The sequence below is a fragment of the Mobula birostris genome, chromosome 3 (genome assembly GCF_030028105.1).
Source record: "Mobula birostris isolate sMobBir1 chromosome 3, sMobBir1.hap1, whole genome shotgun sequence".
In the NCBI taxonomy this organism is placed as follows: Eukaryota; Metazoa; Chordata; class Chondrichthyes; order Myliobatiformes; family Myliobatidae; genus Mobula; species Mobula birostris.
The window spans coordinates 166,739,996-166,765,564 of NC_092372.1; the positions used below are offsets into that span (position 1 = coordinate 166,739,996).

Genomic DNA, 25,569 nt, shown 5'->3' on the forward strand with positions numbered 1-25,569 from the left:
TCCACATCTTAAAGGCAAGTTAAATTACCCACTGTAAGTTGCCCCTAGTGTAGGTTATCCACAGGAGAATCAGGAAGGCGACTGAATGGGAATGCTCTGGTCTGGACACGGTGAGCTGAGTAATCTCCTTCTGCTTTGAAACAACATGTGTGGCAAGGAAAATATGAGATTAGGATTAGGATTAGGCTCTTTACATTTCGAGAGGCTGGTCATGGCACACATTAACTCCAGCTTCCCAGACAACATCAACACACTGTAATTCTCCGACAGTTAAAGCAAATCCACATCCCCTGGCCCTACACTCACCTCTGAGAATAAAGACAATTATGCCAGCCTATTATTCATTGACTACATTTCAGCTTTCAAAACCATAATTCCAAGCAAACTCACCTCTGAACTTCAATACCGTCGGACTCAACATCTCCCTTTGCAACTTGATCCTTGACTTCCTGGCCAACAGAATGCAACCGATAAGGACAGACAGCTGCACCTCTGCCATGATAATCCTCAACACCGGTGCCACGCTAGGCCGCATCCTCAAGCCTCCGCTCTACTCCCTGTACCCTTGGGACTGCTCCCCCTGCTCTGGTCTAACTCATTCTACAAGTTTGCTGATGCCACCACTGTGGGCCAAATCTCAAATAACACTGAGTCAGAGCACAAGAAGGAAATTGGGAGCCCAGCGACATGGTGTCATGACAATAACCTTTCTTCAAAGCCAGCAAATCTGAAGAGTTGCCCATTGAATTCAGCAAGGTAGGGTGGGTGCAAACTATCCTGTTTATGTCGATGCTGCTGAGGGGAGAAGGTTAAGAGCTTCAAGTTCTTAGGAGTGAACATCACAAGTTGTCCATCTTGGTCCAACAATGTAGATACCATGGCCAGGTAACTCTAGCTTTTGTGTCTGGCTTTGAGGTCCTGTAGGTTTTAAACACTTAGAGCATGATTGAAGTAGAAAGTGACAACTGTTTTTGCAAATGAGAATACTGCTAAAATTGAAAAAGAAATGCTGCAAACACAAAGGAAGTCGGATAATGTCTGTGGAAAACAGGGCTGTAGTGTCAGGTTAATAGCCTTTCATCAAAACAGGGAACTGTTAGAACTTAACAGATTTTAAAGGTGCAGAGCTTGGTAAATGTTAGGGCCATTCTATAAGAGCTAAACATAATATGCTGTCATTGCCGTATACTACCTTCAAACTATTGATACACTGATAATTGAGGATAAATTTATAGGCAAATATATTTAATTTCATGCTCACATAACAGTCTCCTCCACGCTGGGATGATTAAACATAGATTCTGTGATTGCTTTGCAGAACACAAGTTGTCCCTGCACCCTGCCTGTCACTTTAATTTTTTTATGTTTCTCCTATTCTATCCCTGATGTCCCGTGCTCTCTCACAAGCTGAATGGAAGTTTGAGCAACAACTCTTCACCTTTTTTTCATGCAGTGATGGGTTAACATTGAATTCACTGATCTCATTCTTTCAAACAGTGTGTATTTCTGATTATGTGTCCTCCAGCCCTATGCTCTGTAACTTGTCCCATTAGTTTTTCTCCTCTTAGGCAGTCCCTTAGGCTCGAGGGTAACTTGCTTCCACTCCATATGTGGTTACTAAGGTGACTGATGCGGCCGTTACGGGAGTTGCAGACTCTGGTAACGGTGGACACTGTTGGAGTCAAACAGTTTAATTCTTAGATTGGACTGTTTAATTGCTATTTCCTTTTCATCTTAACAATTAATTATTTGTTTGTATTTTAAGTATTTCTTATGTGCATATAACTGTTTAATACAACTCCAGTGGCTATACAAAGTGTAATTCTGGCAAGCTTTGTTCTGCATTACTTGAATAAGTGCTTTCTCAGTGGTTATCTTGGTACTGAAGTATTTGAATAGTGGCTTTCTAATTGTTAATTCTTATCTATAAATTTGAATGGGATTATCTTTATAATCTGTGGTATTAAAATAGTTGTTCCATGCTGGATGCTACTTTAGCATCTAAGTCTCTTGTCTTTAAGCCTTCTGCTACTAATTCCTGTTCCTGTTTTCTTTGTTCTATCAACACTTAATACAAAAATTGGGAAGCAACAGGTTTTGTGCCTCTTTCCTGACTTCTGAAAGAACACCAGAATCCAAAATGGTGTAGTCAGTGAAGATTTTGAAGATTTAGGATTTGAAACAATCACACAATGTGGAATTTATGGTGCCTAAACAAAAGGGGTAAGAACTTCCCAGTTCCTTTGTTCTCTGAGAGTGAAAAAGTTCTGCCGTCAAATATCAGATGGAAATTAGGATTGAGGACTGCTGCATTGCTATTTAAAAAGAAAACAGCTGTGAAAGTATTGGTTGCAATCTATTTGGTTGTAACCTACTTGATTACAATCTATTTGGTCACACAATGATCTATTTCAATACCTAGTAAAAATAATATATAATCTATTTAGCTGTAATTAATTTGATTGCGATCTATTTGGCACTGGATCAATCTACGGTTATTGGATCAACCTATTCAGATACTATCTATTTGGTTGCTGGATCTATCTGTTTGGATATAAACTATTAATATTTTGAGATTGCAGTCAAAATGATAAAATGCATGTATGAATTAAGATTGAATAAACACAATGGCCAATGTCATGAAACCTTCTAAGACCTCTTACTCGAATTAAACATCTGTTTGATAAAATTAATGAAAAAGTCCAGACAAAAAACAATGTTAAGTTTATTTAGAAAAAGGAGGCATGCATTAAGATCCAGAAAATGGCTGCTGCGGAAGTAAGACGGCGTGGTCCATTTGATTGAATGTTTGAGTGGTTGAAAGAGTTAAGGGATGAGTAAAGTCTTCTACTAATTGAAGGAAATGTGAAACTTGCGATAAGCTACAAAAGCACCATGATAGAGACAGTAAAAAGTCTAAAGAGCTAATCTTTGCATAAACCAAACAAGCAAGAGAACAACATGGTAATTCAATTGAAATGTATTATGCAGAGCTCAGAAGCAAACTAAACCAAAGTGGAAAAGTGCAGTCGCGACTGCAAATGGGTGGATCTGCTCCACCCTGGGAAACACTTTCTCTTTGGCTAACTTGGTACTTCAGTATTTGAATAATAGCTTTCTAATTGATTAATTCTTATTTATAAATTTGAAAGGAATTTTCCTTATCTCTATGGTATTAAAATAGCTGCTCTATTCTGGGCACCATCAAATCTCTTACTATTTCCTCATGTTTGTGATCTTAGCAACTTAGTCTCTTGTCTTTAGGCCTTCTGCTACTAGCTTCTACTCCTGTTTCCTTAGTTCTATTAACACTTAATAAAACAAGTGTTTTGTCCCTCTTTCCTGACTTCTGAAAGAAAGTTGGATGAAAACACCAGAATCCAACAACGCTTATCCGGTAGTTGATTTAGAGGATTTTACAACAGCTGCATTTTTGGTATCTCAACCATGCACTGAGGTGCCTCCTGTAGATAGTACATGTGTTAGAAGGTAAACAATCACAACTGAGTTCTGAGTTTGAGTGTTGATCTTCAAACACAGCTTTCCTCAGCTGGCTAAAGGTTGTGCAGGCACACTGATCTTGAGAACATATAAACTCCTTAACACTCGTATCTCCAGGCTTAAGGACCGTTTCTATCCCGGTGTTATAAGGTTAATGAATGGTCCTCTTGTAAAATAAGATGGACTCTTGACCTCAGTTTACTTTGTCATGGCATTGGACCTTATTGTCTGCCTAAACTGCACTCTCTTTGTGACTGAAGCACTATATTTACATTTTGTGTCCTGTTATTGCTATTCCCCTATACTACCTCAATGTGGATGTGATGAAATGAACTGTATAGATAGCATTTCAAAACAAATGCTTCACTGTACCTCTGTACATGTGACAATAAACAAATTACTAATTACTAATACCAGTCATCTCGCCTTTACCCTTTTAGTCCTGATGTGTGGTCACAACTGGAAATGTTAGCTATTCTCATTGTTACTGTTGAGAAGGAGGTACAGAAGCCTGAAGGCACACATCCAGCAATTCAGGAACAGCTTCTTCCCTTCCGCCATCTGATTTCTAAATGGACATTTAACCCATGAACTCTACCTTACTTTCTTTTCTTATTTCTGTTTTTGCACTATTTTAATTTAACTATTTAATATATATTTATATACTTTCTGTAATTGTTTTTTCTATATTTATCATTGTACTGCTGCTGCTAAGTTAACAAATTTCACAACGTATGACGGTGATATTAAACCTGATTCTATTCATTTGCCTTCACAAATGCTGCCTTGACCTGTTGAGTCTCTCCAGCAGCTTGATATTTACGTTATTCGTACGATACTTTGCATTAACACACATAAATTCCAAGACCATGCCAGTCTGCTTTGCTTTTTACCTCTATGTAGGTCTTCATTTTTCTTCAATATCTGCCATTTTGCTATGTATCCTTCCTAATTTTCCAATGTACCCTGTCTCTCCTCCCGGCAGCAATGTACTAGTTCTACTTGTTTAAATCTGTCAAATCAACCGTGGATCAATTATTTTAAAAAAAAGCAATAAGTTTCAATGTTATTGCATGTCACAGCAGTACTTAAACTAAAGACCTTCTTCATCAATATGACTTTGCTAACCTGCCTCAACATAGTGAAGAAAGTGTGTCTTCTGTTTAAAATATATTTAATCAGCCGCTGATATCTTGTATTTAATAGAGAAAATAAACTAATGGGAAAACTGATGTCAAAAAATTTGGAAGTAATATAAATAATTCAACCAGCTCATTAACTGTTTACTGCATCCTATTTCCTGCTGACTGTTGGTTAAAACTCTTCATTTGTTAAATGTCAGGGGCCTTGTTCTGTTGAATGGAGACACAGGTTTGAATTCCACCACTGCTGATGGGGATTTTAGATGCAAGAAACCAAATAAATCTAGAATACAAAGTTGGTCCTAGTGAATATGATCAGTAGACGGTTGTAAACCATCTAGTTCAGTAATTTCATTCAGAAAAGGAAATGGCTATCCTTACTTTTCTGACACAAGACTCACAGACCCACAGTTAACATGGCTGGCTTTGAATTGTGCTCTGAAATTATGTAGCAAGCCAATCAGTTCAAAAGCAATAAATGCAGGCTTACTCAGCGACACTCACATATCGTGGACAGAATAAAAATAGGTTAGGTGTTTATTTTTTTGCTTCCTAATAAGAAAGGTGCTCGTCTCTGCTTGAATTTCCTTAAGGCCAGTTAACGCATGCTTCTTAAATATGGTGGAGGAGGTGTCATGGGGCTGACTCAGACTGGGAATTGATCCCTTCGTACAACTCCAGGCCTTGATCCCAGAGTGTGACCTATCTGATTGCAAGTACCAAGTTCTAAAATCACAGACATGATCACAGAAACAAGAAAATGAACACAAAGAAATAAATAGAATTACATTATTAAAAATACGGGAGATGGGGAAAATCTTCATAAGGCAATCCTTTCCCTGGAGTTCAGGAGAATGAGGAGAGATCTCATAGAAACATTACGAGTGTTATAAGGCCTGAACAGATTAGATATGGCAAAGTTATTTCCCATGGTAGGGGATTCTAGGACAAGATGGCACTACTTCAGGATTGAAGGATGTCCATTTAGAACTGAGATGCGGAGAAATTACTTTAGTCAGAGGGTGGTAAATCTGTGGAATTTGTTGCCACGAGTGGCTGTGGAGGCCAAGTCATTGGGTTTATTTAAGGCAGAGATAGATTGGTTCTTGATTAACCAGGGCATCAAAGGGATGTGCCGAATGGCCTACTTCTGCTCCTATATCTTATGGACTTATGGTCTTATATAATAGACTTATAACATTGAGGTAGAAACTGCCCTTGTGAGCTCAGGCTTTTGTGTCTTCTTCCTGATAGAAGAAGGGAGAAGAGAGAATGTGGCTGGGGTTTTTGATTATGCTGGATGTGTTACTGAGGCAGTGAGAAGTATGGACAAAGTCCATGGAGGGGAGCCAATGGGAAATGTTCCTGTCCATACGTGCCTACATACACCGAAATTCATTTCCATCGTGTACCAGCTTGATGATTTTATTTATTTATTTTATTTAGTGATGCAGAGTGGAGTCGGTCCTTCTGGCTCTTCAAGCCATGCTGTCCCAGCATCCCCCAGCAACTCCAATTAACGCTAACCTAATCACAGGACAATTTACAATGACCAACCAACCTGTCTGGTATGTATTTGGACTGTGGGAGGAAAGTGGGGAAAACCCACAATTCCATGGGGAAGATGCACAGAGACTCCTTACGGATGGTGCTGATATCGAACTCTGAGCTGTAATAGCGTCACCCTAACCACAAGACATGGTCATTTCCACAGGGATCCAAACTCAGAACAGACATGTGTCAAGAAGGACTGAAATGCCCAACAGTTTTGTCAATCCTACTTGCTGAAGTGCTGCACCTTACATCCAACAAGCTGCCATTGCCCTGTACTTTAGCTCACTGGACTGGAGCCAGTGTGCAGGACAAAGGGGATTGCTGGATCTTCATCGACATTACTCAAGGTCACTCTGATGTCAGTCATTGAACTGTACTTTGCTCCAAAACCAAGCAGAAGGTCATTGCTGAATCGTTCACTGGTGTTGGAGAGAATGGAGCTCCATTTAATATCCACAAAACAAAGGCCTTCTACCAACCAACAGCTGCAATATAATCCTGTCCTCAAACAATAAACATTTACATCAGGAGCCTAGAAAACATGCACCTTTCCCTCATATGTTGGGTGTTCCTTCTCAATGAAGATCAATTCACATTTTGTGCACTGCACACCCTTTGGCCAGCTGAGGAAAAGTGTGTTTGAAGATTAAGACTCAAACTCAGAGCTCAGTTGTGATTGCTTACCTTCGAACACATGTACTAACATTGAGGCGGCACCTCAGTGCACGGTAGAGATATCAGCAATGCAGCTTTTGTAAAATCCTCTAAATCAACTGGCAGGATAAGTGAACCAACATCATTGTCCACCATTAGCAGAGTCAGTGTGTCTCCTGTCAGTCACCTTTGTAACAACAGTTTGGAGTGGAAGCAAGTTATTCTCGAGCCCAAAGAGGAAACAAATGGGACAAGTAAGGTAACAAAGCATAGGTCTGCAGGAGGCATACTGTACACACTGTTGGAAAGAATGAAAAAAACATTACTTATGACCTGATATTAGTGAATTCAGTGTTGACTGTGTAATCAAAAGGTGAAGAGCTGTTGTTCAATTTTCCATTCAGCTTGTGAGAGTAAAAGAGTAAAAAATAAAGTGACAAGCACTAGAGGGCCAACTTGTGTTCTGCAAAGCAATCACTGAATCTATGTTTAATCGGCCCAGCGCGGAGGAGACTGCCATGTGAGCATCATATAAAATATATTTTCCTGTAAGTTTATCCTCAATTAGCACTGTATTAATAGTAGTAAGGTGGTATAATGCAATGACAGCATTTTGTATTTAACCATTATAGAATGGCACTAACATGTACCAAACTCTGCACCTTTAAAATCTGTTAAGTTCTAACATTTCCCTGTTTTGAAAAAAGGCTATTAACCTGACACTACAGCCCTGTTTTCCACAGACATTATCCGGCTTCCTTTGTGTTTGCAGCATTTCTTTTTAAATTTTAGCAGTGTTCTCATTTGCAAAAGCAATCATCACTTTATACGTCAATCATGTTCTGGCACTTGAATGTTTAAAACCTACAGGACCTCTAAAACTAGATTACACCATTGGAATAAGCAACACACATCAAAGTTGCTGGTGAACGCAGCAGACCAGGCAGCATCTCTAGGAAGAGGTGCAGTCGACGTTTCAGGCTGAGACCCTTCGTCAGGACTAACTGAAGGAAGAATGAGTAAGAGATTTGAAAGTTGGAGGGGGAGGGGGAGATCCAAAATGATAGGAGAAGACAGGAGGGGGAGGGATGGAGCCAAGAGCTGGACAGGTGATAGGCAAAAGGGATATGAGAGGATCATGGGACAGGAGGTCCGGGAAGAAAGACAAGGGGCAGGGGGGACCCAGAGGATGGGCAAGGGGTATATTCAGAGGGACAGAGGGAGAAAAAGGAGAGTGAGAGAAAGAATGTGTGTACAGATGGGGTACGAGGGGGAGGTGGGGCATTAGCGGAAGTTAGAGAAGTCGATGTTCATGCCATCAGGTTGGAGGCTACCCAGACGGAATTCCTGTTGTTTGTTCTTTACACCATTGGAATGTTCCCTTTACATTAACAGTTAGCTTTTCATTGGGGTCCCAGCAGTACTTGATAAAAGCCCAAAATCACAGGTGAAAGTGCTCACCAGCAGAATTAGATTTGTCAGTCTGGAAGTAAACAGCTCTTTAATCAGACAGTTTCAGAGCAGAAACTAAACATTTTAAATGAACTTTAGTTTAGCCCAAAGAACAACTTAAATGACACAAAAAACCAATGGAAAACACCTCTTTATGACCTCTGGTTCTAGATTCCCTGGACAAGGGAAACATCCTCCCTTTATCATATATTGAGTCCTGAAAATTAAGTGGGTTCTCCTCTCTTCTATACACAAAAGAATGCAGTGTCAAATTGCTCAGTCTCCATACAGAACAAATCTATCCTCAGTCTACTGAAAAAAAGAGATAGAGGAAGACAGTTAAGTTCCTCTTCTGAGAAAAATTACAGGGAAGGGACATTTAAAATTGAGTGACTTTCTGACATCAGTCATACAGCAAAGAAACAGGATCTTCAACCCATCAACTACCCACTGACCATCATGTACCCATTTACATCAATTCTACACTAATCCCATTTTATTCTCCTTATATTCTCATCAATTAGAAATATAGAAAATCTACAGCACAATACAGGCCCTTCAGCCCACGATGCAGTGCCGAACATGTACTTACTTTAGAAATTACATAGGGTTACCCACAGCCCTCTATTTTCCTAAGCTCCATGTAACTCTCTTAAAGGACCCTATTGTATCCACCTCCACCACCATCGCCAGCAGTCCATTCTACACACTCACCATCCTCTGCGTAAAAAACTTACCCCTGATATCTCCTCTGTACCTACTTCCAGGCACCTTAAAACGACGCCCCATCAGAATTACTCCAGATTCTGCGACTCACCTACACATCTGCGGCAGTCTACAGTGGCAATTATCCTGCCAACTTCATAGCTTTGGGATGTGAGACTCCCTGACATATCGCGACATTTAAAAGAGATAGGCACATGGGTGTAAGAAAAGATGAGTGCTATGGGCTGGTGGGAGGGAAGGGTTAGATTGATTGAGGAGTAGTTACATTGGTTAGCACAACATCGTAGTCTAGGGGGGCCTGTACTGTGCTCAATTGTCATATGCTCTGTGTTCTTGCTGCTCATTTAAAGCTTCTCCAACATTGTGGCCAAGCTCCAATGTAGGGGATGGTGGACCTCATCCTCCTCTCCACTACAATCTTTATTTCACCCAAAAAAAAGGTGGTCTTCAGTGCAAATAAATATGAGTGTAACACAGACACTGGGTAAGGCAGTGGAGGGAAGAGCTCTAAAGGGGACTGACAGAAATGAGTAGCAATGAAGTGTTTACTTGCAAGAATAAGGTGTGATACAGAGAGTGTGGGTTGAAGGGCAAAAGAAAAAGATTTGCCCGAGAGCTTAATAGAAAACTTAAAACATTCACAAAAATAGATTATCATACTATATGTGTTACCTGGCATAACATTCCTAATACTTAAAATAAAAAATCCTCTGACTCACTACGAACATTTCAGGGAGATCTGGCACGTTTACCTCGATCTACAATTTGCTACTCCTAACATTTTTCAGTGTTATCAATCTTACACGCAGGCTTTTTGATTTTGGCAAGTGCCTTAGTTACATACTACACAATACAAATCTGGAAAGATCCCATGCAAAATTGCAATAAATGGGAACCAAATTAGATGCTTATGATGAAAACCTGCAGTGTAACATTGAAATTGAGGAAGTTTAGTCAACAGTTTTAGTCTATCTCATCCAATCAGGATGAGATCAGGCATTCACCTATTTTACTCTCCATCCAATTCTATTTCCTTGATTAAAGATTGTATAGGGCTCTAAACTGACCAAGAATACAGGAATTTCCAGATACTTTTAAAAAATGTCAGTAATTAGTAGACTTTTCAATTTAAGATGTCAAAAAGAATTACATTTTTCCTGTCATTAATTACCCAATACGACATCAAGGCCAAATGTATTGCTGTCAAAAAGACTCTCCTGCACAGTGAACAATGACCCAAGAGAAGTCAGATACTGTAAATCTGGAGTAACACACACAAAATAGTTGAGAAACTCAGCAGGTCAGGCAGCATCTATGGAAGGAAATGAACAAACAGTGTTTTAGGCCGAGACCCCACATCAGGACTGGAGAAGACCTACATTACATCACAGCAACATAGACAGGCATGCTGGTCAGAGATTTCTTCCTGGGTGGGGAGTCTAAAATTAGAGGGAATTAAAATGAAACTAGAAAGATTAAAAAGGGCCTGAGGGCAGATTTTACAACATAGGGAGTGGTGGGTAAATACAGCAAGCTGCCAGAGGAAGTGGTAGGGGCAAAGTTACAACGTTTAAACATTTGGACTGTCCACTGATAGGAAAGGTTTAGTAGGCTAATGAGACAACCTCAGGAAAGTAGCTTAGTAAGCATGAACGAGATGAGCCAAAGGGCCTGTTTCCATACTGTACAACTCTCTAAACCTGTCCATTTTTTGCACTGAATATTCAGTTTCAGAAGATTAATATTGTGCATGGATTCTAATAAGCTTCTTGAATTGTCTTCAAGTAAAACATAATATTTTCAATCTAGCACCATACAGTCATTCTCGTAAAAGATTTTGCTTTAAATATTAATCCAAATGTTTCTCATGGCTCATTGAGTTTATCCTGTAAGTAGATGAACTGCAAGAGCAGGAAGGCCAAAGATTGATTCCTGGTTTGCTCAGTGTCTCAGCTTGGGTAGGTGAGACTATGCGCAAAAATACTATAATCCTTCTCAGTAACTTGTTATGTTGAGGAGGACAAATTAACTTAAATTTCTTTTCCAAATTGTTGCTGATGAAGTTGAATTTTACTTTCCTCAGTGGTATGAGTGATAGTATACCTGCAATCCATTTTACCTGTCCTCTGATTTTTACTTCCATGAACCTCAGTGGAAATAATAATCAGGAGATATGCTAAAAGGATGCCAATTCACTGTTTTAGGTTACTATCCACTGTCAAAACTACCCTAACAAACACAAATTTGTGCCCAAGGGATAAGGGCAGAATAGTGCTAGACTGTGATTATCCCAGAATGAAAAGAAACTTAAATCTGAATAATGAATCTGCATTTATTTATAGAATATAAAACAGAAGACAGTACACCACAGGAATAAGACCTTCACCCCACAATGTCTGTGTTGAACATAATGTCAATCTAACATCCCATTTGCCAGCACATGGTCTGTATCCTTCCATTCCCTGCTTGTTGTTGTGTCTATTAAAATACCTCTTAAACAACGTGTTTGTAACTGCTTCTACCACCTCCCTGGCAGTGTATTACAGGTACTTACCATTCTCTGTCTAAGAAACTTGTCTCTCAAATTGACTTTAAAATTTCTGGCTATCACCTTAAAGCCATGTCCCTTAGTCTAGAATTTGGCATTTCAAGCCTGGGAAAAAGACTCTGCTGATCCACCCTTTCTGTGCCTCTCTGAATTGTATCCACCTCGATCAGGTCACCCTCAGCATTCAAGGTTCCAGAGAAAACAATTCAATGTCGTGCAGCCTCTCCATATAGCTAATCCTGGCAGCTTCTGCACAGCTTCCAAGATCTCCACATCCTCCCAGTGAGATGACAACCAGAATTGCATATAATACCCCAGTTGTGGCCTAACTACAGCGATATATTGCTGCAACACAACCTCCTGATTTTTATGCTCAATTTCCCAACTAATGAAGGCAAGCATACCCAATGCCTTCTTCATTACTCTATCCACTTGTGTTGCCTCTTTCAGGGAACTATAGACTTGCAACCAAACATCCCTCTGTGCATCAGTGCTCTTATAACCATATAACCATATAGCAATTACAGCACAGAAACAGGCCATCTTGGCCCTTCTAGTCTGTGCCGAATGCTTACTCTCACCTAGTCCGACTGACCTGCACTCAGCCTAGAACCCTCCATTCCTTTCCTTTCCATATACCTATCCAATTTTACTTCAAATGACAATATCGAACCTGCCTCTACCACTTCTGCTGGAAGCTCGTTCCACACAGCTACCACTCTCTGAGTAAAGAAGTTCCCCCTTATGTTACCCCTAAACCTCTGCCCCCTAACTCTCAACTCATGTCCTCTTGTTTGAATCTCCCCTACTCTCAATGGAAAAAGCCTATCCATGTCAACTCTATCTATCCCCCTCATAATTTTAAATACCTCTATTAAGTCCCCCCTCAACCTTCTACGCTCCAATGAATAAAGACCCAATTTGTTTAACCTTTCCCTATAACTTAGGTAGCATTCCAGTAAATCTTCTCTGTACTCTCTCTATTTTGTTGACATCTTTCCTATAATTTGGTGACCAGAACTGTACACAATACTCCAAATTTGTCCTTACCAATGCCTTGTACAATTTTAACATAACATCCCAATTCCTATACTCAATGATCCGATTTATAAAGGCCAGCATACCAAAAGCTTTCTTCACCACCCTATCCACATGAGATTCCACCTTCTGGGAACTACGCAGCATTATTCCTGGATCCCTTTGTTCTACTGCATTCTTCAATGCCCTACCATGTACCATGTATGTCCTATTTTGATTAGTCCTACCAAAATATAGCACCTCATATTTTTCAGCATTAAACTCCATCTGCCATCTTTCAGCCCATTCTTCTAACTGGCCTAAAACTCTCTGCAAGCTTTGAAAACCTACTTCATTATCCACAAAGCCACCTATTTTAGTATCATCTGCATACTTACTAATCCAATTTGCCACCCCATCATCCAGAACATTAATGTATATGACAAACATCATCGGACCCAGTACAGATCCCTGAGGCACACCACTAGTCACTGGCCTACAATCTGACAAGTAGTTATCCACCACTACTCTCTGGCGTCTCCCATCCAGCCACTGCTGAATCCATTTTACTACTTCAATATTAATACCCAATGATTGAACCTTCCTAACTAACCTTTCATGCGGAACCTTATCAAAGGCCTTACTGAAGTCCATATAGACAACATCCACTGTTTTATCCTCGTCAACTTTCCTAGTAACCTCTTCAAAAAATTCAATAAGATTTGTCAAACATGACCTTTCACGCACAAATCCATGTTGACTGTTCCTAAAAAGACCCTGTTTATCCAGATAATTATATATACCATCTCTAAGAATACTTTCCATCAATTTATCCACCACTGACGTCAAACTCACAGGCCGGTAATTGCTAGGTTTACTCTTAGAACCCTTTTTAAACAATGGAACAACATGAGCAATACGCCAATCCCCCAGCACCTTCCCCATTTCTAATGACATTTGAAATATTTCTGTCAGAGCCCTTGCTATTTCCACACTAACTTCCCTCAAGGTCCTAGGGAATATCCTGTCAGGACCCGGAGACGTATCCACTTTTATATTCCTTAAAAGCGCCAATACTTCCTCTTCTTTAATCATCATAGTTTTCATAACTTCCCTACCTGTTTCCTTTACCTTACACAATTCAATATCCTTCTCCTTAGTGAATACCGAAGAAAAGAAATTGTACAAAATCTCCCCCATCTCTTTTGGTTCCACATGTAGCTGTCCACTTTGATTCTCTATATTTTATCCCTCACTATCCTTTTGCTATTAATGTAACTGTAGAAACCCTTTGGATTTATTTTCACCTTACTTGCCAAAGCAACCTCGTATCTTCTTTTAGCTTTTCTAATTTCTTTCTGAAGATTCTTTTTACATTCTTTATATTCCTCATGCACCTCATTTACTCCATGCTGCCTATATTTATTGTAGATATTTCTCTTTTTCCGAACCAAGTTTCCAATATCCCTTGAAAACCATGGCTCTCTCAAACTTTTAACCTTTCCTTTCAACCTAACAGGAACATAAAGATTCTGTACCCCCAAAATTTCACCTTTAAATGACCTCCATTTCTCTATTACATCCTTCCCATAAAACAATTTGTCCCAATCCACTCCTTCTAAATCCTTTTGCATCTCCTCAGTTAGCTTTTCTCCAATCAAAGATCTCAACTCTGGGTCCAGACCTATCCTTCGCCATAATTATATTGAAACTAATGGCATTGTGATCACTGGACCCGAAGTGCTCCCCAACACATACCTCCGTCACATGACCTATCTCATTCCCTAACAGGAGATTCAACACTGCCCCTTCTCTAGTTGGTACCTCTATGTATTGCTGCAAAAAACTATCCTGAACACATTTTACGAACTCCAAACCATCCAGCCCTTTTACAGTATGGGCTTCCCAGTCTATGTGTGGAAAATTAAAATCTCCCACAATCACAACCTTGTGCTTATGGGTGCTGCAATTGGCTGTATATTTTCCTCTTGCATTTGACCACCTTAAATGCAATACCTCATAATTACCCAGTTTAAACTTTATCAGGCATTTTCCTGCCCAAATTTCCAACTGATCAATGAGCTACAGTATGCTTTGACAACCTTCCACAGTTCCAACAGTTTTGTGTACTTGCAGACTTACTGAGTTTCCTAATCAGACCACCTCCACTTTCATCCAGATATAAGTAGACTGTGCAAGAAAGGAAACCCCAGGGGACCAGCCTCTCTGTGAATGTTGGTACCCATTTGCATTTTGTGATAAGGAGGATCATAATAATATTTAAATGTTTACGTGCACAGCATAAGGACACATATGCTTTTATCAGCAGCATTTATAAAGGCAAATCAGGATTAAAAGTTGCATGAGATCAGTTGTTAAGTAACGTGCCTTTGCTGCAACTTAGGTAAAACTAAATATTCAGATTCATATTCCAACATTCTTAAGTAGGAGTGTGAGCAGCCAAACATCATGGTACACATTGGTAGCAACGACATAGATAGGAAAAGGAATGAGGTCCTGAAGAGCAAATATAGGGAGCTTGGTAGGAAGCTGAAATGCAGGACCTCAAGGGTAGTGTTCTCTGGTTTGCTGGCTGTGCCCCATGCCAGTGAGGGTAAGAATAGGATGATTTTGCAGATGAGTGCATGGTTGAGAAGTTGGTGCAGGGGGCAGGGCTTCAGGTTTCTGGATCATTAGGATCTCTTCTGGGGAAGACATGACCTGTAGAAAAAGGACTGGTTACAAAGGGACCAATAAAGGTTTGCTAGACCTGTGGGGGAGGGTTTAAACTTGGTTGGCAGGGGTATGGGAACCAGAGAGATAGGTCGGAGAATGGAACAGTTAGTGTAAAGGTAGATGCAACGTGTAAAGAGACTGTGAGGAGAATCAAGAGGTGGATGGGACATAAATACAGTCAGCTGGATGGGTTGAAATGTATCTGCTCCATTGCAAGAAGTATCAGGAATAAGGGTAAGTACGTTGTGGCCATTACAGAGACTTGACTCTCAAGAGCAAGAATGGTGATTGATTGTCCGGGTTTAGATGTTTCAAAAGGGACAGGGAGGGAGGTAAAAGAGTGTGAAAGTGACATTACTTATCAGGGATTGTATCACCGCTGCAGAAAGGGACAATGTTGTGAAGGGATCATCTACTGTGTCAGTATGGGTCGAAGTCAGAAACAGGAAGGGAGCAATCACTCTACTAGGAATATGCAAAAGACACCCCAGTAACAACAGAGACATGGAGGAGCAGATGAGAACAGGGATGACTTCAATTTCCCTATTACTGATTGGCACCTCCTTAGTGCAAGAGGTTTAGATGGGGGAGAATCTGTAAGGTGTATCAGGAAGGATTCCTGACACATTATATGAGCAGGCCATCCAGAGGGGAGGCCATATTGGATCTGGTACAAGGCAATGAACCTGGTCAGATGACAGATCTGGGAGGGTGAGCATTTTGGAGACAGTGAGCACAACTCCGTGAGGGAAGAGATTGTTGCACACTAGCGATGATCTTTGCATCCTTACGGGCACAGCAGTAGTACCAGGAACTTAGAGACTAGCAAATGTTATTAGGGATAATCTTGGGAATTATAGACCAGCAATATTTACATCAGTCATGATCATTGGGGAGGATTCCTAGAGATGGGATTTACAAGCATTTGGAGAAGCATAGTCTGATTAGGAATAGTTTGCATGACTTTGTGAGGGACACGTTATGCCTCGTGACCTGATTGAGTTCTTTGAGTAAGTAACAAAACAAATTGATGAAGGTGGTGGATGTGGTGTGTATGGATTTTAGTAAGGTGTTTGACAAGGTTCTCCACAGTAGGCTCATTGTTAAAGTCAGGAGGCATGGGATCCAGGGAAACTTGGCTGCCTGGGATCACAAAAGGCTGAGGCTGGCTGCCTGGAAGTCGGTGACTAGCAGTGTTCCACAGGGATATGTCCTGAGACTCACGATCTTTATGATTTTTATCAATGTACTGAATGAGAAAGTGGAAGGGTGGGTTAGTAAGTTTGCTGATGACACGATAGCTGTTGGTGTTGTGCATAGTGTACGAGGTTGTCGTATATCACAACAGGACATTGATAGGATGGAAAGCTGGGCTGAGAAGTGGCAGATGGAGTTCAATCTGGAAAAGTGTGAAGTGGTTCACTTTGGAAGGTTAAACTTGAAAGAAGAGTACAAGGTTAATGTCAGTATTCTTAGGAGTGTGGAGTTCAGAGGGATCTTGGAGACCATGTCCATTGATCCCTCAAAGTTGGCAGGCAAGCTGATAGGGTGGTTAAAAAGTAATGGAGTATTGACCTTCATTTGTCTGGGAATGGAGTTCAAGAGCCACGAGCTAATGTTGCAACTCTATAATACTCTGGTTAGACCACGGTTACCCCATTATAGGAAGGATGTGGAAGCCTTAGAGAGAGTGGAGAGTAGATTTACCAGGATGCTGCCTGGATTAGAGAACATACAAGATGAGGAAAGGCTGAGTGAGCCAGGGCTTTTCCCTTTGGAGTGAAGAAGAATGGAAGGTGACTTGATAGAGGTGTCTAAGCTGATAAGAGGCATAGGTAGAAAGGCAGTTACAAAATGCTGGAGGAATTCAGCAGGTCAGGCAACATCTATGGAAATGAATAAACAGTCAACATTTCAGGCTGAGACCCTTCTTCACGGCTGAAAAGAAAGGGGGAAGACACCAGAGTAAAAAGATGGGAAAGGGGAAGGAGGCTAGCTAGAAGGTGATAGGTGAAGACAAGTGAAAGATAAAAGGCTGGAGGTGAAAGAACCTGTTAGGAGAGGAGAGGGGACCACTGGAGAAAGAGGAGGAGGAGAGGACCCAGGGGGAGGTGACGGGCAGGTGAGCAGAGGTAGAGGGCCAGAGGGGGAAAAGAACAAGAGGGGAGGTGGAGTTTTTAAATCAGAAGGAGAAATCGACATTCATGCCATCAGGTTGGAGGCTACCCAGATGGAAAGTAAGGTGTTGTTCCTCCAACCTGAGGAGGCCACAGACTGATATGTCAGGTGGGAATTGGAAATAAAATGTTTGGCCACCAGGAGATTCTGCTTCTGGTGGATGTGCAGATGTGCTCGAAGAGGCAGTTTCTCCTATGGTCCACTCTCCTCTCCTTTCAGCTTCCTTCCTCTCCACCCACTTCACTTTACCTATCATCTTCTAGCTATCCTCCTCTCCTCCACCCAACCTTTTTATTCTGGCATCTTCCCCTTTCCTTTCCAGTCCTGATGAAGGGTCTCAGCCTGAAATGTCAACTGTTTATTCATTTCCATAGATGCTGCCTGATCTGCTGAGCTCTTCCAGCATTTTGAAAGTGTTGCTTTGGATTTCCAGCATCTGCAGACTTTCAAACTCTGCAGAGTGGACAGCCAGTGCCCTTTTCCCAGGGTGGAAATGCTAACATGAGAGGATATAATTTTAAGGTGATTGGAGGAAAGTATAGGGGGTTAGAGGTAGTTTTTTTTAATACAGAATAGTGGGTGTGTGGAATGCACTGCTGGGGTTGTTGGAAGGTGCAGATATATTAGGGAGATTTAAGAGAGTCTTAGAAAGGCACAGGATGAAGGAAACATGGAACATTATGTGGGAGGGAAGGGTTAGATTGATCGTGGAGTAGGTGAAAAGGTCAGCACAGCATCATGGGCCGAATGGACTATACTGTGCTGTACTATTCGATGCAAAAAAAAAGATAGGAAGGACAGGGCCTTATTGATGTGATTTTATGCATTGCAATAAGAATTATGGGTTGCTTCTGGAGACTACAAACAGTGGTGAGAAAGAGGACACATTCTATTTTTGTTCCTGTTTCAGTCAGATGTAAACTTGTCAATACCATGCTAAAAAATTAATGTGAAGAGTAATTTAACAGAATCTATATGGATACACAATGTAAGTAGTACAATGCAGTAAGGAACTCACAGGAGCAGAAGGGTTTCTCACACTGATACTCGGTGTTGTTGCTCGAAGCGCTCCAGTGGCTCCATGGTAATACTTAAAGCAGATTTTTGTTTCAGCTGTAAAATAGATTAAGATCAAATTAAATCTTGGAGAGATTACTGTGTGGGATGTTATAATTTCTTATGGTTCTGTAGCTATGAACAAAGCAAGAATGATATTTTGTTTTCTACATAATTTCTCACCATTTTCTCAATTCTGCAATTTCAATTTTGTGGTAAATGATGTTAGTTCCTGTAAGGAATAGCTGCATTGTCTGACTGAGACATTCACATGAGCACTTCACAAGTGTCACTAGGATATATGAATGTACAGATATCACTGTCAAGCATCATGTCACTTTCGTACAGGTTACAGATAATGATGAATACCATCAATAGTCACAGGGACCCTAATTTCCTCTCTCTGTGTAAGCATGCTATGTTAATTTCAAAGAAGCAATAATCAATATGAACAAACAAAAATAAAACATTAATTTGTGGATTTTTTTTGGCAAGTGCGCGTGTGTGCTTCTGTGCATGTGCGTCTGTGTGCGTGTGTGATGTAGGCAGGACGATGTCTTTTTCATGCCTTTACAAGGCGTGGAGTGAGAGACAGAGACAGTGTGGTGCGCCACTCTTCACACAGACATTTCGCAGTATTTTTCCCTTTTATTTTACGAGGTCGAGATGCGATCTCAACATTCAACCCTGTATGGATGGAAAGCGTACTTGGGAGCAGACCCGACTGGGTTCGACCCCTGGAACCTCCAGTCCAGAGTCTGGCGCTGACGTCATTGCACCACCAGCCGGCCCTAATTTATGGACGTTTTCATTTAAATCATCACTTTTTGTGAGTCCAAAGCAACTTAAGCTTTTCAGATGCATAGGCACATTTAATAAAGCTTCTTAGTTTTGTTTCAACATCTTCAGAGAAAGTTCAAATATACCAGAATCCTTCGAAGTGTTTATCATTTATCAGTTCACTCTAAATCAGATCTCAGCTTAATCCTGAACTAAAGCAGTTGACAGAAAAGAAATAATACTCAGAGTAAAATAAATCCTATTGAGAATAGAGCTGAGTTGTTTTAATCCTGCAGGGTTTGTGCCAGATACAGGACATGCTGCTGTATTAGAGTCTGGGAGATTTGTGAGGAATAAATGTTATGAGTTCCAAGAAAATGAAACACTAACAGAGAAGTATGGCATGGTGATATGGTCTGTCCTCACATTCACTAGAACGGTGCCGCAAGTCTTTTTTTCATTTTGTAATACTTTTGATCAAAAATATAAAAACTCAGGATTAGAAACACTTTAGACCTTTCTCGGGTGCATACGTACATTTACCATGGTTCAGCCTCCTTCACTCCAAGTATGTGTGACTCAATCTTCATCCCTAGTGCCTGTGATTCAAGTACCTTTACCCTATTGCGTCTGTGTTTCAATCCCCTACACCCCTAGTATATCTAACCTCCTATACCCCAGTGTGTGGGCCTCAATCCCCTACACCCCTAGTATATCTAATCTCCTATACGCCCAGTGTGTAGGTCTTAATCCCCTACACCTGTAGTATATCTAACCTCCTATACCCCAGTGTGTGGGCCTCAATCCCCTACACCCCTAGTATATCTAATTCCCTATAGCCACTAGTCTGTGGGTCTCAATCCCCTATACCATAAGTATATCTAACCCCCTATACCCCTAATGTGTCAGCCTCAATCCCCTGCACCCCTAGTATATCTAATCCCCTATACCCCAGTGCGTGGGTCTCAATCCCCTACACCCCTAGTATACCTAATCCCCTATACCCACTAGTGTGTAGGTCTCAATCCCCTACACCCCTATACCCACTAGCATGTGGGTCTCAATTCCTCTACAGCCTAGTATATCAAATACCTACATCCCTAGTCTATGAGTCTCATCTCCTATATCACTACTGACATATACTGTCTGACTTGTCAATAAGGTTTCATCAATATTGGTTGAGATATAAGTAATGATGAGGACTTTGTAAAGGATCTTCAACGTCATTCCTTCTCTCTCCACTGATGTTGCATGGCTGGTTGAGTTCTTCCAACATTTTTTTGTGTTTGATTCAGATTCCAGCATCTGTACTTTAGTTTTTCCATAATTTACCTCATCTGGACACTTGACAATTGCACATCGCCAAGATACAGCACTAAAGTCCCCTGGGCAGGTTCAATTTTCAAACTACCACTCTCCAGTCTTTCTATTTAGTCAGGATCTATATTGCCAACACACCAGTTTTACCCATGTAAGATCGTAGCTGCCATGACCACACAGGTCCTGCCACACAAGGGCAGGAGATTCCAGTATAGATGATTTGCTGAAAGAACTCAAGCACCATCTGTCATGGCAAATGTACATTTGACATTTCAGACTAAGACCCTCCATCTGTACAAAAAGAATAAATGGGAATTAAAGAGATGAGGGGGAGGGCAAGAGCTATAAGCGATGGGTGAATTCAGGTAAAGAGCCATTGAAAGGATTGCAGCTCTTCTATCTCCAGTATAGACATCCTAACTTGCAGCTCAACTCCCCTCTTACAAATTAAGAGCTAAAATCCTGCTTGAGGAAACCCTCGAGTTGAATCATTCTAGATGCAGCTGGTGCCGAGAGTTCTGCATTCGAATAACGTGCTTTACATGCTGACTCACCAGCAGTCCTAAAGTGGATTGCCAATAACCACAAATGTTTAAAATAGCTGGAATGTGCAGCTGGATTTTTCCACTGCAGTGAGTTGTTCAGCTAAGTGTGCATTGCTGCACTGCAGAACTCAGTTCGCTGCTTCACCATGTAATTCTCTATTTCAAAATTCCCTACAGCTATGATTCTACAATATCTTATCCTGCTCTTCTTGATATCCAAGAATGGACAATTCAGCATCCCAGTGGTGTACATGAAGAAGCAGGGATCAGAAAAAGCAGTTACAGAACTGAATCTCTCTTGTACTGTAAATGCTGAGCCCAGCCAAACTGCTTTAGTAACTCACCAGCAGCAGTTCATGCAATGATTTGAGAGAGTGCTAAGCACATCACAACCTACAGCTATGTGTTACTGCAAGCCCACCTGACCAACTTGCAGATCACTGCAGCCATTTGAAGACCTCTGACATTCAAGGAGCTTCATGTGCAGGTTTCCATCATTAACTTCAAATACCTGGGTGTAAATATCACCAAAAATTTGTCTTGCTCTGACCGGGCAGATACTAAGGTCAAAAATGATAGAAACAACACCTCTACTTACGTGGAAGGCTATGGAAGTTCAGCATGTCCCCAACGGCTATTACTATATCAGTTTTTATAGACACATCACAGAAAACATCGTATCGAGATGCATTGCAGCTTGGTATGGCAACTGCTCTGCCCAAGACCACAAATAGTTGCAGAGTTGTGAACATAGCCCAGACAATCACATAAACCAAACTCACTTCCAGTGACTCATTTCCCAATGCTTCCCAGTGCACTGTCCTTGCAACTTCATGCTATATTCTGCATTCTGTTTTCCTTTTAGTACTTCCATGTAACTGTATGGCATAATTGTCAGGATGGCACACTAAACAAAATCTCTTTATAGCATCTTTGTACATGTGACAATAATAAACCAATATCAATATAAACAATGTTATCAACATTGCCCTTCACTTTGGGTTAAGGCATACAGTGTGCTGCACTATGCTTCCAAGGGCAATTAGTAGCAATTGCTTTAATTGGCTTAATTGAATCTGTGTAATATGGAATAGGAGTGCAGGCCAATATGGTCTGCTGTTCCTTTGAAAAGCGCAGTGATACAAAGGATGCAAGCAGTTTTGACTAGATTGCTTGCCATTTCACCAGACTGATTCCAGGGACAGTAGATTTGTCATGTGTGGAGTGATTAAGCAAGCTAAATCTGCACTCTCATGATTTTAAGAGCATGAAAGAGGATCTCGCGAAATGTTTAAAAAAGGTCACGTGGCTTAGTAGAGAAGATTTGGAGATGTTCCCCCTGGTTAGGATGTCTAGAACCAGGAGTTACAGTCACGGAATAAGGGCTCAGTGGTCCATTACAGAAATGAGAAATAATACTTCATATGGAGGGAAGTAAATTATCGAGAGTGCTTTGGAAACTCAGTCGGTTAGATTATTTAAGACTAAGGTTGATATCTGTACTTAAAATATGGGAATCAAGTGATATGGGCTTAGTGCAGGGAAGTGATGCGCCAGTTAAAACATTTTTGATCATCTTATTGAATGGAAGAGGGACCAATTGATCTATTTTTTATGTTCTTCTGACTGTCTGGCCACTGACATCACAGTCCCTCTAACAAGTTTAATAGCTTTGGTTGTATTATGCATCTTGAAGTTACATTTGTCCATACAGGTTTTGCTTGTTATGATGATAGGTGAGTTTCTGGTTAAGCAGAAATGTACAGCTCTCCTAGAACTTCATTTATTTCCAAACACACAATTTAATTGTACCATGTGCTAATCAGGGCAGGAATAGGTTGATAGTACAGATGACCAAGTGGCTGAGGAATAGGTGCTGGGGGCAGTGTTTCAGATATCTGGATCATTGGGATCTCTTCTGGGGAAGATACGACCTGAATGCTCTGGCTCTGTTTGTAATCAATTAAATCAAATCCTGAGAAAGAGGTGACATAGGATCGTAAGATATAGAGTCTTTGTGTGTAGAGTTAAGAAACTGCAAGGGTAAAAAGACCCTGATGGGAAGTATACACAGACCCTCGAACAGTATCCTGGATGTGGGATATAAATTTCAATGGGAAACAGAAAAGGCATTCAATAAGGGCAATGTTGGGATAGTGCTGGGAGATTTCAATATGCAGGTAGGTTGGGGAAATCAGGTTGTTGCTGGATCTCAAGAGAGGGAATTTATAGAATATCTATGAAATGGCTTTTTAGAGCAATTTATGGTTGAGCTCATTAGGGAAAAGTAATTCTGGATTTGGTGCTGTGTAATGAACTGGATTTAATTGGGGAGCACAAGGTAAAGGAACTCTTAGGAAACAGTGATCATAGTACATGGAGCTTAGAAAAATAAAGGGCTATGTGCTAGGGAAATTCTAGGCAGTTTCTAGAGTAGGTTATATGGTTGGCACAACATTGTGGGCCGAAGGGCCTGTAATGTGCTGTAGATTTCTATGTTCTACATATGTTAGAATTCACCCTGCAGTTTGAGAGGGAGAAGCTAAAGTCAGAAGTATCAGTATTAGAGTGGAGTAAAGGGAATTAGTGGCATAAGAGAGGAGCTGGCCAAAGTTTATCAGAAGGGGACACAAGCAGGGAAAATGGCAGAACAGCAATGGCTGGAGATTCTGGGAGCGATTTAGAAGGCACAGGATAGATACATCCTAAATAGGAAGACGTATTCTAAAGGGAGAATGAGGTAACCGTTGGTGACAAAGAAAGTCTAGGGTAGGTAGTCTAATGTGGATAGAAGATAGGCTGATTGCCAGGAGGCAAAGATTCAGAATAAAGGGAGCCTATTCTGGTTGGCTGCCAGTGACTAGTGGTGTTCACAGGGGTTGGTATTGGGACTGTTTTTCATGGCATATGTCAATGTTTGCATGACGGAATTGATGGCTTTGTGGCCAAGTTTGCAGATGATGCAAAGATAGCTGGAGGGGCAGAGAGTGTTGAGGAGGCAAGGAGGCTGTAGAAGGGGACAAATTGGAAGAATGGGCAAAGGATTGGCAGATGGAAATGTAATGGTCATGCACTTTAGTAGAAGGAATAAAAGTGTAGACTATTTTCTAAATTGGGAGAAAATTCAAAAATCAGAGGTGCAAGGGAACTTGGGAGTCCTTGCAAGCAACACAAACAAAATGCTGGAGGAACTCAACAGGCCAGGCAGCATCTATGGAAAAGAATACAATCGATGCTTCGGGTCAAGACTCTACCTGGCCTGTGGAGTCCCTTCAGCCTTTTGTGTGTGTTGCTTGAATTCCCAGTATCTGCAGATCTTCTCGTGTTTGTGATTGAATATTGAAAGGCCTATATTGAGTATACAGAATGAGGAGAGGATGTTTCCTATAGTGGATGAGTCTAGAACCAGAGGGCGCAGCCTCAGAATAGAGGGACGTCCATTTAGAACAGAGGTAAGAAGGAATTTCTTTAGCCAGAGGGTGATGAATCTGTGGAATTCTTTGCCACAGACAGCTGTGGAGGCCAAGTCATTGAACATTTAAAGCAGAGGTTATCAGATTCTTGGTTAGTCAGGGCATCAAATGTTATAGGAAGAAGGCAGAAGAATGGGGTTGAGAGGGATGATAAATCAGCATGATGGAATGGCAGAGCAGACTCATTGGGCTAAGTAGCCTAATTCTTTTTCTAGTTTTTTTACCTAAAGACTGACTGAAGCTGCAATCATCAGTTCATTATAAGCGAGCTTTGAGATACTGGCTGATACGGTAATAAAGGAAGCAGGTGAAAGTGGGTGACGTCTAACACCACAGAGTCTATTGAACAAAACACTTTGTTTTTTTATCCCATATATCTCCTTTCAACAATTTCAACACTGAGACACACATGTTCCTATCAGTCTGTGTCAGGCTGAGATTTTCAGTGGTGGAGTTCTCTATTTATCCAGAAACTCAGTCACAGTTTGTGATCGTACTATTATCAAACGGAGCAGTATGGTTGCCCATGCACTGAGTGCACATGTCAGAGGAACGACGGTTGATTATCTTAGTCCTTATGTGACGCTGATATGATTCTTGACCTGCCAAATTGGGTAGTTTCATTGCACCTACTGCATTATGTAAACTACATGCAGGAAATAGAGCTGAAAGAAGGAAGCTATCTTTGGGTACAGGCAAGAGCCCGATGCCTGTACTAACGTTGGCTGACTGTATAGGGGCTGAGTTGACCCTGGGGAACTGTGGCTTAGAACCTTTTTCAATACAGTCAGTAAAATGTGAGGTGATCAATCCAGTCAGTTCTTTGTTTTAAGTATTTAGCCGCTGTAACTGTTCTCCATGCGGATGGTTGAAGAAAATGCTTGGCA

The 25,569-nt window shown here is 40.9% G+C and overlaps 1 protein-coding gene across 1 annotated transcript in view; it reads right to left on the reverse strand.

The window, feature by feature from the left end:
- The window catches only part of LOC140195398 (E3 ubiquitin-protein ligase HECW1-like), a 409,392-nt gene that overhangs the window by 213,397 nt on the left and 170,426 nt on the right, over window positions 1-25,569 (reverse strand). Inside the window, exon 4 of the mRNA XM_072253630.1 lies at window positions 18,527-18,621. Coding sequence (XP_072109731.1) covers window positions 18,527-18,621 — 95 coding nt within the window. The remainder of the gene's footprint in view (window positions 1-18,526; window positions 18,622-25,569) is intronic.